Here is a 19,251-nt window from a genome sequence, read left to right as displayed (position 1 = left end):
TCCAGCACTTTGTGTTTTGTTCATGATTCCAGCACTTGCAGTTCCTCGCGTCACCAGCCCAATGGCCGCTGCAGCGCCCCCTGGTGTCACGGAGTACTTCACCAGCGCCCCCTCCAGTCCCGGAGTACTTCACCAGCGCCCCCTGGTGTCACGGAGTACTTCCCCTGGTGTCCCGGAGTACTTCACCAGCGCCCCCTGGTGTCCCGGAGTACTTCACCAGCGCCCCCTGGTGTCCCGGAGTACATCACCAGCGCCCCCTCCAGTCCCGGAGTACTTCACCAGCGCCCCCTGGTGTCCCGGAGTACTTCACCAGCGCCCCCTGGTGTCCCGGAGTACTTCACCAGCGCCCCCTGGTGTCCCGGAGTACTTCACCAGCGCCCCCTCCAGTCCCGAAGTGCTTCACCAGCGCCCCCTGGTGTCCCGGAGTACTTCACCAGCGCCCCCTCCAGTCCCGGAGTACTGCACCAACGCCCCCTGGTGTCCCGGAGTACATCACCAGCGCCCCCTCCAGTCCCGGAGTACTTCACCAGCGCCCCCTGGTGTCACGGAGTACATCACCAGCGCCCCCTCCAGTCCCGGAGTACTTCACCAGCGCCCCCTGGTGTCACGGAGTACTTCACCAGCGCCCCCTGGTGTCCCGGAGTACTTCACCAGCGCCCCCTGGTGTCCCCGGGTAATCACCAGCGCCCCCTCCAGTCCCGGAGTACTTCACCAGCGCCCCCTGGCGTTGCGGAGTACTTCACCAGCGCCCCCTGGTGTCCCGGAGTACTTCACTAGCGCCCCCTCCAGTCCCGGAGTACTTCACCAGCGCCCCCTGGTGTCCCGGAGTACTTCACTAGCGCCCCCTCCAGTCCCGGAGTACTTCACCAGCGCCCCCTGGTGTCCCGGAGTACTTCACTAGCGCCCCCTCCAGTCCCGGAGTACTTCACCCACGCCCCCTGGCGTCGCGGAGTACATCACCAGCGCCCCCTCCAGTCCCGGAGTACTTCACCAGCGCCCCCTGGTGTCACGGAGTACTTCACCAGCGCCCCCTCCAGTCCCGGAGTACTTCACCAGCGCCCCCTGGTGTCCCGGAGTACATCACCAGCGCCCCCTGGTGTCCCGGAGTACTTCACCAGCGCCCCCTGGTGTCCCGGAGTACGTCACCCACACCCCGACATCGCGCCGCATCTATCGTTGCCCAGCGACGCTTTGCCGTAAACGATCTTCCTCCGCCCAGCGGCTCGTCTTTGCGACCCGGCAACATGGCGGACATGACAGACTTGTTCGGCAGCGACGCGGACAGCGAGCCCGAGCAGAAAGGTAGCGCCGCCCTGCGAGGGCTGACCACTGGCGTGTGGGTGGGTGGGTGGCTGGGTGCCCGCGGGGTGGGCGAGCGGGACCCGGGCCCACGGACCGAGCCTAGTCACCCCTCGCCGACCCGGCTCAATCCCGGGGCCAGGGCCGCTGGTTTGTGGCTTCACATCCCCTAAGGTGCACTGTAGAGAAACAGGAGCATCTTCAAAATGTATGTCTGCAGATCAGTGTAGCGAGCAAGACAGATGCATAATTACATGGGATATTGTTAGGGCCTAGAATATACTGAGGAGAACGTCTTGGTAGTACAAAATTAATTGATCACAGCTGGAATATATATATTTCTTGTTACCAAACTATGACAAGATCCTCCCTTACATAGAACAGTACAGAGCAGGAACTACCCCTTTGGTCGACAAAATCCACGCAAAACAGGTTCATATTAAAGTTAAACTAACCTCCCTATAAGGTGAGAGGGAACAGATTTAATAAAAACTCGAGGGGCAACTTTAGTTTAGTTTATTGTCACGTGTACTGAGGTACAGTGAATAGGTTTTTGTTGCATGCTATCCAGCCTGCCGAAAGGCTATACATGATTACGGTCGAGCCATCCACAGTGTACAGATACAAGATAAAGAGAATAATGTTTAGTGCAAGATAAAGTTCAGTAAAGTCTGTTTAAAAATAGTTCGAGGGTCGCCAATGAAGTAGATGGTAGCACAGGATTAATTGTTGATGGGATCGTTCAGTTGCGTGATGATAGTTGGGAAGAAACTCCCTGCATCTGGAGGCATGCGTCTTCATACTTCTGCACATCGTGCCTGATGAAAAAAGGGAAAATGAGGGAGTGACTGGAGTGAGAATCGTCCTTGATTTTGCTGAGGCAGTGTGAAGTGTAGATGGAGTCAATGCAAGGGAGTTTGATTTGTGTGATCATCTGGGCTGTATCCGCAATTCTCTCTAATTTTGTGCGGCTTGGATGGAGCTGTTCCCAAACCATTCTGTGATGCATCCTGATAAAACGTGTACCGCTTCACTTCCTGAAGTTGATTGCTATCTCCTTTGTCTTGCTGACATTGAGAGTAAGATTATTGTTTTGACAAAAGGTTACGAGGTTCTCAATCTCCTTCCTGTACTCTGTCATTATTTGATATCCGTCTCACTATGGAGGTGTTGTCTGCATTTTGTAAATTGCGTTGGATTTGTACTTGGCTGCAGTTGTGGGTGTGTAAGGAGTAAAGAAGGGTGGGGTGGGGTGGGGTGGGTGGGATGGGCGGGGGGGGGGGGGGGGGCTGAGAACGTATCCTTGTGGAGCACCAGAGTTGAGGATTGTCATAGATGATGATTTGTCCCCTATCCTCACTGATTATGGACTGTTGGTCAGGAAGTCGAGGATCCAGATGCAGACATGAGTGCTGAGTTCCAAGTTCTCCAAATTTGGTGGTGAGCTTGGATGGGATAATGGTATTAAAAGCAGAGGTGTAGTGTATGAATAGAAGTCTGACATAGGTGTCTCTCTTATCCAGGTTTTTCACACAGAGGGTAGTGGGGATATGGAATGAGCTGCCAGAGGAAGTAGTTTAGGAAGCTATAATAGTAGCAGTTAAAATACACTTTTGACAGGTACGTGGATAGGAACAGTTTAGTGGTATACGGGCCAAAGTTGGGCAAATGGGGCTAACCTAGATGGAGCATCTTGGTCGACATGGTCAGTTATGCCGAGTCTGAAGAAGGGTTTCGACACGAAACGTCGCCCATTCCTTCTCTCTACAGATGCTGCTTCACCCGCTGAGTTTCTCCGCTACAGTCTGAAGAAGGGTCCGCACCCAATATGTCTTCTGTTCATTTCCTCCACATGTTGACACACAGAGCTGGAGTAACTCAGTTGGTCATGCAACATCACCTTTTTTAGATTGCTCCTCATCACCTCTTTGCTCTATATAGAAGAACGTTGCTGAATTTCATCATGCATTCGAACAGGAAAAGCATTCCTGCTCTCCATCATTTGTGATAAATTCAGCAAAGAAATAACAAATGTTCTAATTTGTGTCAATTCAGTGCCAATTCATTTCAAATCTGATTCAAACTTGGTATGATTGAATTCATTTGAAAGTTATGTTTGAAATGATATTTATTTATTTTTCATCTATAAGAAAAATATCTGTAACCCCACCGTCTACTCCAACACAACTTCACAATAATTGTTGATGGGCTTAGTATCAGAAAAAGTATTATTGTCTGAATTATTGAATAAAACGAGATACTTAATCTGTTCTATGGCCATTGTTGCTGTAGGTCCAATTGATGTCCAGTGAGTGAGTTAAATTGAAAACATTTCGAAATTGTATCAATTTCCTATCTTGAATTAGCTTCTACAGACCACAAGTAATACTTGAGAACACTAAACACCTGAGCACATTGAGATGCTGATTTTGCAGAGTAAATACACTGTTTTAAAACTAAATTACAGCAGTTCTTCTGTAACTACTGTTGCTGTGCTACATGCTCTTGATTTCTTTACTTGAAACTGCCATCTATTTTGGCCAATAAATAACCTCTATGTTAGTGAAATGATTAAAGTGCAAGGCAAAGGTAGACAAGTGCAATGCAAGAATACTTTACAAAATTATAATGCAGTTTTTTGTAAAACACAAAGCCCTTGAGGAATTTGGTGGGTCAGGCAGCATCTGTCGAAGGAAATGGACAGACCACATTTCGGGTCTGGACCCTTCTTCAGATAAATTGCAGTGTCCCAAATGTAGTTTTGTGCTTATTTGTTCAGCGTATTTATTTCCTCAAATCAGGAAAGGAGGAGAGTGCTGAAAATAGTACTTGTTCAAACAAAAAGCTCGCAATATCTCTTGTGGTAACTTAGCTCAAAAAATATTTTTAAATTATAAGGTGGCATGTTTTACACACATCAATTGTCCAATATCTCAATTCAATGAACAACAATGAAAAGTTACTGTTCTGAAATATTAGTTTTTATCTTTCTCTTTGTGACTTACCGAATATTTCTAACATTTTTGGTTTTTAGCTTTTAGATTTCTACCTTCCGCACACTCTTTTTTTGATAATACATATTGAGGCTGAGTTGTTTGTAATGAAGTGTCCAGGGTTTGCAAATGTATGAAATTGGTAGAAATAAAGGACTAACTATTTTGTATATCATTGTATTAGAATAAGAAGGTCTTTATATTAATGTCAAATTTCCTTTTTACATGAATGGATTGATGCTAGCAGAATTAGATTAATTTGGTTACTTGTCTTTTATGTTTGCAGATTTTGATTCCAGATCTGGATCGGGCTCGGAATCTGAGCAGGAGCAAGCGGCTTCGGAAAGCAATCCTTCCAGGAGCGAGAGTGAAAGGGAAGACAGAAATGAGGATGAAGATGAGAGAGAAGCTACTAAACCTAGCAATAAAGAGCTGTTTGGGGAGGACAGCGAGGATGAAGGCTCGAGACACAATGGAAGTGAAGACATGTCCGAAAACCAGTCCATCGCTTTGGGGCAGTCTGACCAGGAGGACGTTCAGCATTCGGAAACAGAGCAACACAGTGGCTCAGAAGAGCAGCAGTTTGAAAATGAAGATGACGAAAATGAAGATGACGAAAATGTTTCTGATGCAGAGAGCATGCATTCGGATGCTGGCAGCGTTCGCTCCGATGCCGGTAGCGTGCACTCGGAAGCCGCAAGTGTTCACTCAGAAGCTGGAAGCGTGCACTCGGATGTCGCAAGTATCCGATCCCACTCCGAAGTTGGTAACGTCCATTCAGACGCTGGCAGTGTCCACTCCCGATCCGATGCCATGAGCAACCACTCACACTCTGATGCTGCCAGTAACCAGTCGGACGCTGAGGAATCTGGAAAGGAGGTGCACTCTGAGAATGAGAAGTGGGAGCGGGCTTCCAGGAGTGATCAATCTGACGAAGAGGAAAAAACTCACCATTCAGAAGAGGAGCAGCAACTATCAGATGAAGAGCAAGAACATAAATCAGGTATGCAGAAACAAAAAATAAAAACTTCAGATGCAGAAATCGAAAATAAAAACACAAAGTGTGTACTCACAATGTCACACAGCATCCGCGTAGTGAAGAAAGAGTTAACGTTTCAGGTCACTTGAAGGGTCATTCACCTGAAATGCCAGCTTTGTTGCTCTCTTCACAGATGTTGCCTGCACTGTTTTATAGCTTGAGCCTTTGCTGGTTTTCTTTCTGACACAAATTAGGTGATTTATAAATAAAACAAATGTATGAGGCAAGACCTTTACTTCCAATGTGCAAAATAATTTAAATTATTTACACTCTCCCCAATTATAGAATTCACATCTTTCACTTGCATAAAGGAATATAATTTGCTTTAATCAGCTATCAAAATTTTAAGTGGATAAAACTTGACTGCATTTTGTCATTTATAAACTCGTATTGAATTGTGCTCTCAAAATGTGATTGCAAGCAGCCTTGCATTTGTGATCGCTTTTGGTATTAAACTTTATTCCTGTGATTTTCCGTGAATAAAGCGAGCATTGATAGCAAGAGGTTCCTAAGTCTGATGTTATTCTTTTAAATCATTCTCAATTTCAGTTGCAGGATCTGCAAGAGGTAGTGACAGTGAAGAGGAAATAGTTCGACACAAGGCAAAAAAATTAATTGCTTCGGATTCTGACTCCGACAGCAATATAAAGGATAAAGGTAACACTTTTCACAACGTTTTCACACTGTGACATACATTTTGTACTTTATTGAAAGGATGACAATTTTATAGCATTACCAGCTACGGATGGAGCAATATTTTTTCTGAGGATGTTGGTGCTATGTCTGTGTTGCAGGTAAAATAGATGGAGATGATCTTTTTGGAGGTGCAGATGATATTTCATCTGACAGTGAAGGTGAGAAACCTCCCACTCCAGGCCAACCTGCAGTAAGTATTTATTTGAAGCTGTATCATACATTCTTTAGATTGAATTTCCTAGAAATCTTATATAGCAATTGATTTTAAGATGTGCTTTACTAAGAAATCTGGACAGATGAAGGACAAGTAGGGGAATTTAAAAAAAAAAAAAGACATGGATTCATCTACAATTGCATTATTGCAGCCCAGAATAGGCTACTAAAAATGAGTCATGTAATGGACTTGATAAGATTACTCTCGTAGTTGGCATGGCATCAGTGGGTCGAATGGTGTTCTGTGTCTTATGGGGAATATGAGAAATTAGATTTTAGTTTAGTTTAGAGAAACAGGGCAGAAACAGGCCCTTCGGCCCACCGAGTCCGCGCCAACCAAGGATCCCCACACATTAACGCTATTCTATACACACTTGGGACAATTTACACTTATACCAAGCCAATTAACCTACAAAACTGTACGTCGTTGAAGTGTGGGAGGAAACCGGAGACCCCGGAGAAAACCCGCGCAGGTTACGAGGCGACCGTACAGACAAGCACCCGTAGTCAGGTTCGAAACCCAGGTCTCTGGTGCTGTAAGGCCGCAACTCCACCGCTGAGCTGCCGAGCCGCCCGTAACCAGATGTACCAAATACCTCATTGTAGGATAATTCTCTAAAACTGTATCCTGAGTTTATTGTTATGAAGTAAAAAAAAATTTAATATCTAGTGAATATTTAAAAAAATATTTCTAGTGAAATAATTTTTGAGATTATGAAAGTTTTAAAGGAAAATTAGTTTCATTGGTTGGTTAGAGTTAGTGTATAGGGCAAGGAATTGGGATCATCACCACAAAAATCTAAATAAGTTCTTAGCCTGCCATTGCATAAGGTTACCGTGTTATTTTTCTTTTGTTAAACAATTGATTTGTTCATTTATCATTTTCATTAAAAGTTTGGTAATAGCATTTTAATTGGTTTAGTGATAATGACAATAATACCACTAACTGCTAGCATTTGCCATTTTGTGTTGTACACTTTTACATCCATCCCATCCGCATTTTACTAATTGTGTATTTGCTTTAGGATGAGTATGACATGGATCATGATCATGCAGAAGAAGAACCAATTTCAGAGACACGGATAGAAGTAGAGATTCCCAAAGTGAACACTGATTTAGGGAATGATCTATACTTTGTTAAACTGCCTAACTTCCTCAGCGTGGAACCCAGGTACTTCAACTTGTGTTGTATCTAAAATATTGAAGTGAATACAAAGGTCAAGATCACACGGGGTTTAGATTGGATTAGATTACATCTTCTCCAAAAATGTATCCCTCAGGATTTTATCTACCAAATCTTAAATAATATCAAGGATTTTGACTAACTATATATTTCACATCTTTCTATCCTTTACTATCTAACTTCTTTTTCTTATTCTCATCTTTTTTCAATGTAACAAAAAAAAAAGAAGTTGTACATAAAATGTATTATGAAAATATATATTAGGCACTTTGGTGCCATATGACTGTGCTTACTTCTAATAAAATAAAATATAAAAAAAAAAAAAAAAAAAGGATTTTGACTAAAGTCTAAGAGACTATCCTACCACCTACCGAAATGGGTTCAGTGTGGGGAATTACTGTAGATGATTCATCTTAGTTCATTCTTTTCAAAGCTAAATGTCTTCACTTTTTTCATCTTTCAATGTTAGCGATTGGTCTGACTTTTCAAATTGCACCTTGATTTTCAGACTCATTGCATACTGATGGCTAAAACTGAACATCATACTTGTGTTCTGCTCGAGAGTGTGAACTCGGGTTTGCGCGGAATACATTAAGATTCTGATACTTATTTTCTTTAAAGGCATATTTTAAAATCCATTGTGCCCATTTTTCAAACTATAAGCTTTCTGTTTGTTTTCTTAAGACCATTCGATTCTCAGTACTATGAAGATGAATTTGAAGATGAAGAAATGCTGGATGAAGAGGGTAGAACAAGACTTAAATTAAAGGTAATGGCCACCAACCTTCCCATTCCCACTCCAAGGTAATTGCTAAATGTATCTGATGGCTATGATTTTGCTGCATATATTTCTATATGCCGCCCTATTGGTAGCCACCGGGTAGAGAGAGAGAGAGACTGGAGAACCATGGAGGTTAAATTCACCACTGATGGGAATCTTAAACCTTAAAATTATTTGTCTTCTGGTCACAGGTGGAAAACACAATTCGCTGGCGAATACGCAAGGATGAAGAAGGAACTGACATTCGTGAAAGTAATGCGCGTATAGTAAAATGGTCAGATGGAAGGTTGGTAATATTTATTTGCCAACTAAAGTGTCTCTGACAAGGATGATAAAAGCTGTAAGATTTACTTTTTCATAATGTAGCTTTAAAGTATTCTGATTTCTTGTGAGAATCTTGATTTAATTTTGCTTATTAATTCATGTATCGTCTCACACCTTTGGGAAAATTACAGTGTGCTTAACTGGATATAGTTGTAACACCAGCAAGGGAAGCTTCCTTGCTTAGAAAATAAACATGTGCATGCTATATGTTAAAAGGAGGAAAAGAAAAGAAAACTTTTTCATTGATAATAAATAATAATAATAATAATTTTATTTATAGAGGACTTTAAAAACAAACATAGCTGCAACAAAGTGCTGTACATCACTAATCATTGACAAAAAAGTTAATACGCACCAAAAATAGCAATCAAAAGAAATAGTAGGAAAAGACATGTAAAATAAAGAAACATCAAAAACACCACAAACAGAAGCAAAGCCTCGGGCATGGTCAAAAGCCAGGATTGATTGATGGATTATTTGAATTCATTTTAACAGGCAAAATTGGGAGATAGGTTAAAATGTTTGGATTTGAGAAACATGAAATCTGCCTCTGTTAGACAACTTTTGGATTTTAACGCACAGTATTGAGTAGACCACCGATGTATTCTCAAAAGGTAGATTTTTTTGGACTGGGAGGTTCCTCAGGCTTAACTGATTACCTGGTGGATCTCTTGGTTTTTTGTAAATCCAGCAAGTAAAGGGAGGCAAGAGCAGCTTGTAAATACAATGGTTAGACAAGATCAATCACATTCTCGAAGGTTTAGATCTGTTAATCTGCAATGTGGGTGTTTGGAGATGCTGATGGTACGGTCTCTGTTTCCCATCCTCGCGTTGAAGTGCTTTGGGCCCCCATTTGTTGTGCTTCCATTTCCTGCACTCCCTTTAAAACCCACCAAGGTGCTATTCATTTCCTGCGCTCCGTTCAAACTTTCCAGGTTTAAAATGTATCCATTTCTTTGTAACATTAAAAAAAATAATTGAGAGTGTATGGGATATTAATGTGAATAGTCCAGAAAATCTGCCTGGCTAGCATTACCAAATTCCCAAGTGTTATAGACTATTGGAGTTTGTTTGAACTATTCTTGGGCTATTTTGTATTTACAGTAAAATTCAGTGGCTTGTGGATTTCTGTGATATTTAAATAAACAAATCCCAAGAAACCGAACTCTGCAAATAGCATTTATAATCATTGAATTTTCTTTGTTGCAGTATGTCTTTGCACCTGGGAAATGAAGTGTTTGACGTCTACAAGGCCCCACTGCAAGGGGACCACAATCATCTCTTCATTAGGCAGGGAACTGGTTTGCAAGGTCAGGCAGTCTTCAAAACCAAGCTTACATTCAGGTATGTTGAATCCTTAACAATTCACATTGCAAAGCTTTTAATTTGTATGAACTGATTATCTCAAACTGCTGTAAAAATGTTGCATAACTTATGAAATAGTTTAAGAGTGTTTATCTTTATCTGAAGTATTTGTTGGGAACAAACTCGCTTTTTAAAAACTCTATGCCTGTTCTTGCAGTGGAAAATATTTTATTAAAATTAATCTTAAAAGAGACAATTCAAATTCTCTCTTTGTAATCAGTACAAACTTATGTTGTAACTTTGAGTTTAGCTGTGAGAATTGACACAGATTTCAATTGCCTTACCTCAACACAGTTAATAAATGAAATCAACATCTTTACTCACTATTGCTTTCCTAATGATAACCAAAAGGAGACCCCACCCGTTCTCCTCCCTCTCTCCCCTGCCCACACCCCAGTATGTACCAATCGCTTGCACCATCCCAGTTGCCCTTCTCTTTCCTCCCCAATACGCTCATTTCCTATCTCTTTGTTGCCTTTCACTCACCTTTTACCCCTCCCCGTGTTCCCTTCCACCTGTAGCCTTCCCTTGGGCTTTATATTACACTCCTTGTCTCTTTATCTGATACCCTTTTATGTCCTTTTCACCTCTAGCCGTTGTCATTTACTCCACTCATCTGTCAATCACCCCCCTCTTACCTCTATCTACCTATCACTTGCCAAGCTTTACCCCACCCACCTCCCTTTTCCAGCTTTTTGCCCCCTACTCCATCAGTCTAAAGAAAGGTCCAGACCCAAAATATTATCTGTCCATTCCTCCACAGATGATACCTGACCCACTGAGGTCCTCCAGCACTTCGTGCTTTGCTGAAGATTCCAGCATTACGTTTCTCCTCTTTGTTTCACCATAGTAATTTTGGGTTTCGTTCTGGAATATAATTATTTTTAAATGGTCATAGAAGCTCATAAACCATACTTGATGTCCAAATTGTTTGAAAATATCATCTTAGTCCTGCTTTATTTTAACCTTTCCACTTCATAAATAGCCAGCCGTCATTTTGGAATATTTTATAGCCACTGATGCCCTCTAGTGCTTGCCTAATGTCCACTCTTCATGTATGAACTGAAATAGCTTGTGTAGACAAGATAGGCACAAGAACCATAACCAAGTCTATTCTCAACTCTGCTTCTCAGTTCAGTTTAGTTTATTGTCACGTATACCAGGGTAAGTGAAAAACATTTTTGTGTGCGAACCAGCCAGCGGAAAGTCAATACATGATTACAATCGAGCCTTTCTCAGTGTACAGATACGCAATAAGGGAATAACGTTTAGTGCAAGATATAGCTGGCAAAGTCCGATCAAAGATAGTCCGAAGGTCCCCGATGAGGTAGATAGTAGTTCACGACTGCTCTCTGGTTACTGTAGGATAATTCAGTTGCCTGATAACGGCAGGGAAGAAACTGTCTCTGAATCTGGAGGTGTGCGTTTTCACATTTCTATATCTTTTGTCCTATCGGAGATGGGAGAAGAGGGAGTGGCCAGGGTGTGACTCGTCCTTTCTCAGTGGATGACAATCTAGTGGAGTTCAGTATTTACCTCCCTAAAGCCAGTTTATTATCATCCAATCTCAACATCAGTATCCACCTGAGTATCATTCTATACATTAGAATTATCCCTGTGGCTCTCAAGTGAATGTACTGTTCTATATGGTAAATATATATGTTTTTTAAAAGATTAGCTTAAACCAGCATTTGTCTTAATGTGCCGCAGGCCTCATTCCACAGACAGTGCAACACACAGAAAGATGACTCTGTCTTTGGCAGACAGATGTTCAAAAACCCAAAAGATTCGAATCCTTCCTATAGCTGGCAGAGATCCCGAATCCCAGCGTTCAGAAATGATAAAGGTAAGCAAAATTGATGATGCCCCATTGTGAAGATGTTGAAATGGAGACACTGTATTTTTAGGCACATGCACAAACAGTGGTTTTGATTGAAAAGATTAAAGCAGACCTTTCAGCCCATTGAGTTCATGCCGGCCGTCGATCACCCATTCATTCTAGTTCTATGTTATCACACTTTCCCATCCACTCCATACACACCGGGGGCAATTTACAGAGGCCAATCAACCTACAAACCCACATGCCTTCAGGATGTGGGAGAAAACTGGAGCACCCCGAAGAAACCCATGTGGTCAGAGGGAGAACGTGCAAACTCCACATAGACAGCACCTGAGGTCAGGATCGAACCCGGGTCTCTGGCACTGTGAAGCAGCAGCTCTACCAGCTGCCTCACTGTGCTGCCAATGTTGTACAATTAAAATCCATGTTTGTAACTGCACCTAACTACAAATTGTCTTCGATCGGCAGAAAGAGGAGGAGCGTCTCAAAGCTTCTATTAGAAGAGAATCTCAGCAACGTAGAATGAGAGAGAAGCAGAGCCAGCGAGGTCTGAGCTCCTCCTACCTGGAACCTGATCGTTACGATGAGGAGGAGGAAGGCGATGATACCATCAGCCTTGCAGCCATCAAAAACAAGTTCAAAGGAGGGATCAGAGGTATGGAGTCATAGTCATAGTGATACAGTGTGGAAACAGGCCCTTCGGCCCAACTCGCCCATACCGGCCAACAATGTCCCAGCTTCCCTAGTCCCACATGCCTGCCCTTGGTCCATAACCCTCTAAACCTGTCCTATGCATGTAGCCGTCCAACCGTTTCCTAAACGATGGGATTGTCCCAGCCCCAACTACCTCCTCTTGCAGCTTGTTCCATGCACCCACCATCCTCTGTGTGAAAAAGTTACCTCTCGGATTCCTATTAAATCTTTTTCCCTTCACCTTGAACCTATGTCCTCTGGTCCTCGATTCCCCTACTTTGGGTAAAAGACTCTGTGCATCTACCCGATCTATTCCTCTCATGATTGTGTATACGTCTATAAGATCTTCCCTCATTCTCCTACGCTCCATGGAATAGAGACTCAGCCTGCTCAACATCTCCCTATAGCTCACACCCTCTAGCTCTGGCAACATCCTCGTAAATCTTTTTTAAACCCTTTCAAGCTTGAAAAGCCCAGAACTGAACACAATATTCTAAATGTGGTCTCACCAATGTCTTATAAAACTGCAACATGACCTCCCATACTCAATACTCTGACTGATGAGGGCAGACTGTGGTCTGTGACTGCACGCTGCCTCTACACTTCACGCTGCCTCGGGAAAGCGGCCAACATAATAAAATAACATTCCCAACCCGCTGTTTCTTAATGCATTGCATCATTTTCTATGTACTTACTCTGTACCTTGATGTGTTTGTGTCAGATTACTGCTGTAAATCGCTTCCCAATTTCTGAATCTATATCTCATTGTTTCCAATGTTTAAATTTGGTGAATTATTTTTACATGGAGAATTTGGTAATACTTTCAGCTTGAAAGGAATCAGATAACAGGTATAACATTTTTTCAAACTCTCAACAGAAAAATAAAACCCACATTAGGGGCCTGTGGAAATTGTAGGAATATGTGCCTAATTTAACTTTGTTGGTAGGTTATTAATGGTGAGATATATTTTATAATTTTTGTTAATTAGAGGAATCCTACCTCTACTTTCATGAGGAGCTTAATGTTAATAATAGGAGACTAGTGATTATTTAGGGTACTAAGCATTTTTATTGCTGAGAAACATGTTAGGATGATTCAACAGTTTTTAAAAGTTGAAATGACAATTTAAAAAAAAACCCCAATTGAGGCTAAAGGTGGCAAGTATTAGAGAAAATGCACATTATCCTGATTTTTCGACCCAGTTTTTAGGTAGTCGTGTGGTAATGGCAGCCGAGAGTTTACAATCCTGTCCTTGCCAATTTTCTCATTGACATCCAGCGCATGATAATTTTAGAACAAAGTAGCTAGAAACCCACATTAAATATTGAACCAGATGGCTATGCTCTATAATTGGGTATAATGTGTAATATTATGATGTAATATTTTCCAATAGGTGGCATGCACAGTGCTGTGGGAAACCGAGTCAACAAACTGGTAACCTTTAGAGGTGAAAGATGCAGGCAGACAGAAAATAAGCTATGCTGGGCCAGGAAGATCATGGCTGACAACACTTTCTAAACCACTGTGTGCCACTTCTCTCCACCCGAAATTCCACTAATGCACAATTTTTGTCGTGGTCCCACAGATTTCTTGCTCCCATGACCATTCTATGAGTGTTTTCTCAACAGTAGCTTACAGATGTTAGTGCAATGAGAATAGACACAAAATGCTGGAGTAACTCAACGGGTCAGGCAGCATCTCTGGAGAAAACAAATAGGTTTTTATTTCAGGTTGAGACCCTTCTTCGGTCTACTGAACTCCTAGGGTCTGGAGAAGGGTCTGTCACAAAATGTCATCTATTCCTTTTCTCCAGGGATGCTGCCTGACCCACTGAGTTACTCCAGCATTTTGTGCCTATCTTTGGTGTAAACCAGCGTCTGCAATTCCTTCCTACACATTATTGCAATGAGACACACTCCGCATACTTCACTCATGCAGTGTGCTCCATGCCTGATTCTGTATGCAAGTTCTTCCACAGCCTCGGCAGCATGTTTGTTCACACAAAGGTAGAAGCAATATTAGTGAGGACATTATGAGATTCCAGGTGTTTAGCAATACTCCAAAATGTACCCTCAATTGAAATTCTGCTGTATGACAGTTTGCGAGTCATTAACAAACTTATGTGAAATGTATCTCTCCTTTATATTAACCATAATCTGCTAATGCCCCACAGCGGAGTATGTATTCCATTCATACAGATACATTCTATTATAGACTTCTCTCTCCACTGCTAAAGCCAAGCCAGTAAATTGTAAATCACACTACAGATTTAGTATTGAAAGCTACAATATCTCTTTAAAGATTGTCATGTTTTTAAACAAAGGTGAGTGCTATAAATATCTACTTTAATATCTGTGTTTAATATCTATTCCAGAGGAGCGCGCCCGTATTTATTCCTCAGATAGTGATGAAGGGTCTGATGATGACAAAGCACAGAGGCTCCTGAAAGCCAAGAAGCTTGACAGTGATGAGGTTAGTATGTAAAACCCACATACAGATGCCTCCATTTTAAAATACAAATTTGGAATTGTTTTCACAGGTTTCTCTTGGAAGGTTGAAACAAATATTATCTTTGAGAATGGAATGATTTTTAACTTTATATATGACAAAGAACTTCTCTTTTTAAAAAAAAAAAAAGATTTTTATTTATTAGAAGCAAATGTACAAAAATATAACAAATGGCATTTGACATTATACAGTTATTGTACAGCTTCAATTTTAACTTTTAGCTATAGTTAGAAGAAAAGAAAGGAGAAAAAGCAAGAAAGAGAAAAAGTGAAATGTGCAAAGATAGAACCCCTAGACTACCAAAGTGGTGTAGTCAAAGAGGGAGTAAATAAAAGAAAGAAGAAAGTAATAGAAAAAAAAAGACAAAAAGAGAAAGAAAGAAAAAAGTGGTGATATACCTGTCTTTATATATTAACAAAGAACTTGGCATCTTTAACTAAGATTTTAAATTGAGAGCCGGAGTCCTGGTGCACAGAAACTGGCCTTTCAACCCAACTAAATACCCCATCTAAGCTGGTCCCATTTTCCTCCGTTTGGCCCATATCTCTCTAAACCATTCCTGTCCTTGTATCTCTTCAAATGTATTTTAATTGTTGTAATAGTACATGCCTTAGTTCTATCCTACCCAACCTCTCCCTGTTGCTCAGGCCCTCAAGTCTTGGTAACATTCACGTTAGTCATCTCTGCACTCTTTTCAGTTTAATGGCATCTTTACTATGGTTAAGTGACCTAAACTAAGCACAACACCCCAAGTGCGACCTTGCCAAATTTGGTCTGTTCAGACTTGCAGAAAATAATCCAGTTGATTAAAACTAAATGTAAATTTATAAATGGATAGGAAAGTTTCAGAGGAGTATGGACCAAATGCAGGAAGTCGGGCCCGGCATAGATGTGGCATCTTGATCGGTATGGACAAGTTGGGCCGAAGGGTCTGTTTCCCTGCAGTATGATTTTATGACTCTTAAGTGACTTCACTTGATGTGTAACATCTATTTGGTTGAAGATGTGTGAGAATGCATTTAATAAATGCTGCAACGTGTACAGCAAAAAAACGTGCTTTATTGGAACATCAAAAGCTGTATTTTAAGTTGTAGGAATGAGAAGTTTGTCCCTTGGGGTCATAAGTGATGTGAGCAGAATTAGGCCATTTGGCCCATCAAGTCTACTCTGCCATTCAATCATGGCTGATCTATCTCTCCCTCCTATCCCAATTCTCCTGCCTTCTCCCCGTAACCTCTGGCTTCCAGACTAATCAAGAATCTATCCATCTCTGCCTTCAAAATATCAATTGACATCCTCCACAGCCTTCCGTGGCAAAGAATTTTGCAGGTTCACCATCCTCATCTCCTTCTTAAAAGAACGTCCTTTAGTTCTGAGGCTATGACCTCTAGTCCTAGATTCTCCCACTAGTGGAAACATCCTCCCCACATTCATTCTAGCCAAGCCTTTCACTATTCGGTAAGCTTCAATGAGGTCCCCCCTTATTCTTCTAAACTTCAGCGAGTGCAGGCCCACTGCCGTCAAAGGGGATCAAAGTAAACTTGGATGTGTGAATGTTAATACTTGTCACGGTAAGGTGGATTTAAGTTGTAAGCATTTTTTGCCATTGACAATGTTATGATGACTGTGATTAGTGTATGAAATCATGATTGCTCTATTTTGGTAGGTGAGGGGAGAGGTGAGAAATAATTTAGTTGGAGCGTTGTGTTTCTCTGGGGAGGTGTTTCTCCTGCCTGAACAGACAATGAGCGAGTGGTTGGAGTGAGTGGGTGACCCACACCACTCTGCTGTGTGGTTAAGGAGGTGGTGAGACGACTGCATAAGGAAACAAAATGGATATAAATTGCGAAATGTGATGTTTTATTAACATTTTGAATTTAAAGAAAGGATCCATGGTTTGTGAAATGCTAAATTTGATATTTCAGATTCAGATTCCCAGAAGTTACGAAATGCATTGTCCCAGAAGTTTAACCATCTGGGACAATGCATTTAACCCAGAAGTTAGATTTTTAGTTAATTTCATTTGCATCCTAGTAAATAGTTTATTATTTAATTTGTGTTTAAACATTTTTATTAAAATGGATCAAGGATGGATTTTTTTTTTTCTCTCAATAAAAGTCCTTCTAACAGGTAGCTATACTTATTTGTATTGCTGGAGCACTGGAAGATGGTCCAAGTTGATACCTCCTGAGAATCTTCCAAGTACCTCTCAAATCTATTTCTGGAATTCCCGAGACAAATGATGGCAGACGTTGGTGTTACAGTGCTGAATCACTGCTCAGCAGAGGCTACAGGGATGAAATAAGCAGCTAGACTAATTTTGCCCTGTATTTTATACATAAGGACTAAAATTTCCTCTATATTTTAACATGTAATGCCAAAATGAAATGTTTGACCATTGAAAGATGATGACCAGATGCTGTAAAGCTCTGAAGATTCTGATGGTGCAGCATTTGCCTGATTCACAAGTCCAGGCAGAGAGCTGAGAGTCCAGCGTGCAGGCAGGGTGTGCAGCCAGAGTCGGGGTATGCTGATGGGGCTGGAGTAAGGGTCCAGAATGGCAGGTAGAAGGAACATGTGTCCGGAGCCTGGGTCTGGGGTTTTTGAACTCTACACGTTAAAAAACAAAACAAAAGTGTGCTTGTTTTTAATATGAATAACACCCATTAGTGTTGAAGCTTTGATGGTAGACAAAAGTGCTGGAAAAACTCAGCGGGTGCGGCAGCATCTATGGAGCGAAGGAAATAGGCAACGTTTCGGGCCGAAACGTTGCCTATTTCCTTCGCTCCATAGATGCTGCCGCACCCGCTGAGTTTCTCCAGCACTTTTGTCTACCTTCGATTTTCCAGCATCTGCACAGTTCCTTCTTAAAAACAAAGTGTTGAAGCTTTGTCAGTGCGGCACATCCAAAGTCCCAAAGGTGATGCTTCTAGTGGGACTGGCTTGGTTAGATGCTGGTCAGCATGGACGAGCTGGGCCTGTTTCCATGTTGGAGAGCTCCGAGTCTATAAAAATAAACTTTATCGCACCTGTCAATACAATAATCATGATGGCAACTTATACTATTTCTTTACTTTCCTTTCTCTTCGTCTCCAAAACCACCTTCCCCCACCTTAGGAAGGTGAACATTCTGGAAAGAGAAAAGCGGAAAATGATGACAAAGGTCCCAGCAAAAGAGCAAAGAAGTATGTGATTAGTGATGAAGAGGACGATGAGTGAGATCGCCAGAGTCGGCTGGCTTGTGTCAACAAACATTAACTTGTACAGTTATTTTGTAAGTAGCTATGTTGTCTGAATTTTTTTTTTGGGATGACTTTGGTAATCATTTGAAATTTGGTGATTCATGTATGTACCAAGATTTAAAAATTAAATCTTTTATATAAATAAATTGCAGGGTTTTAATGATTTGTCCTTGGATGTTGAAGTAAAAGTTGTGACTTAACACAATTTTTAGACGCAAGTCAGGGCTGCCAATGTAAAAGTAGTCATGGATCAACGTTACTTTCCATTACTTTGTAGATCACAGTTCCTGATTTGGATATAGATATATTGAATAATTAGAAGCCGGCAAAGAGCATGTTGGCCTAGGGTGTGGTCTGCCATTTAGTGAAATCATCTTGATCTGATCTTGGTCTCGATTCCACTTTCTGCCTCGTCCTTAAGTGGTTGTGATTGTTATCCATCCATCGGTTATAGATACGTAAATGTGGCAAGGAACTGCAGGTACTGCTTTCCAGAAAATGCCTGAGTAATTCAGCGGGTCAGGTAGCATCGCTGGAGAACATGGATGGGTGCAATGGGACATTTTGGATTGGGACCCTTCCTCAGACTGGTGGGGGTTGGTTGGGGAGGGGGGGGAGGAGGGAGGAAGCTGGGCGAGAGGAGGGATGGGCCAAAGCCAGATGAGGTGAGGGAGAGTGGGGGTGGTGGTATGGAAAGCAGTAGGTTGGACAAAGACTAGAAAGGGAAAGACAAAAACAGTGGGATAAGGACAGAAGAAGTGCAAATTGTAAAGCCAGAGGAGTGAATATAGGTGGAAGGGGAGAAATGGGTGCGAGTACAGGTGGGGCACAGGGAAGAGGGGAGGGAGGGGTTATTTGTAGGTTAGTTACATAAAGTTGTAGAATTCAATGTTCATGGAGAAACAAATGGGACAATTCTTCCTGTTTTCAAATTACTGGCTTATTTTATAGGGGAAAGATTTCTCTTTTCCCCATAGTTTTCTATGGCTTTCCTCCCATTTAGCTTGACTCGACTGTTTTTCAACATCTTCTTATTCCCTTCAGTGCTTCCAATTCTTGTCATTCATTCTTGCA

The 19,251-nt window shown here is 41.8% G+C and overlaps 1 protein-coding gene across 1 annotated transcript; it reads left to right on the top strand.

Annotated features, from left to right (window-relative positions):
• The first annotated feature begins 1,149 nt into the window (after window positions 1-1,149).
• Window positions 1,150-18,323, top strand: leo1 (LEO1 homolog, Paf1/RNA polymerase II complex component). The gene is made up of 12 exons (XM_055661105.1): window positions 1,150-1,302; window positions 4,579-5,295; window positions 5,881-5,988; window positions 6,126-6,217; window positions 7,266-7,411; window positions 8,108-8,192; window positions 8,396-8,490; window positions 9,738-9,872; window positions 11,604-11,739; window positions 12,202-12,388; window positions 14,802-14,899; window positions 18,053-18,323. The coding sequence occupies exons 1-12, from the start codon at window positions 1,245-1,247 to the stop codon at window positions 18,152-18,154; spliced, it is 1,959 nt and encodes a 652-aa protein (XP_055517080.1). The 5' UTR covers window positions 1,150-1,244; the 3' UTR covers window positions 18,155-18,323.
• Window positions 18,324-19,251: the final 928 nt, after the last annotated feature.

This window comes from Leucoraja erinacea, chromosome 33 (genome assembly GCF_028641065.1).
Source record: "Leucoraja erinacea ecotype New England chromosome 33, Leri_hhj_1, whole genome shotgun sequence".
Classification (NCBI taxonomy): domain Eukaryota; kingdom Metazoa; phylum Chordata; class Chondrichthyes; order Rajiformes; family Rajidae; genus Leucoraja; species Leucoraja erinaceus.
This window is presented reverse-complemented; position numbering and strand designations above follow the sequence as displayed.

Excerpts from the sequence above, each read along its gene's own strand:
- leo1 (XM_055661105.1), top strand. The coding sequence starts at position 1,245 with ATGGCGGACATGACAGACTTGTTCGGCAGCGACGCGGACAGCGAGCCC. Across the intron at positions 12,389-14,801 it reads GTTCAAAGGAGGGATCAGAG|AGGAGCGCGCCCGTATTTAT; the intron begins GTATGGAGTCAT and ends TATCTATTCCAG. Across the intron at positions 14,900-18,052 it reads AGAAGCTTGACAGTGATGAG|GAAGGTGAACATTCTGGAAA; the intron begins GTTAGTATGTAA and ends CCCCCACCTTAG.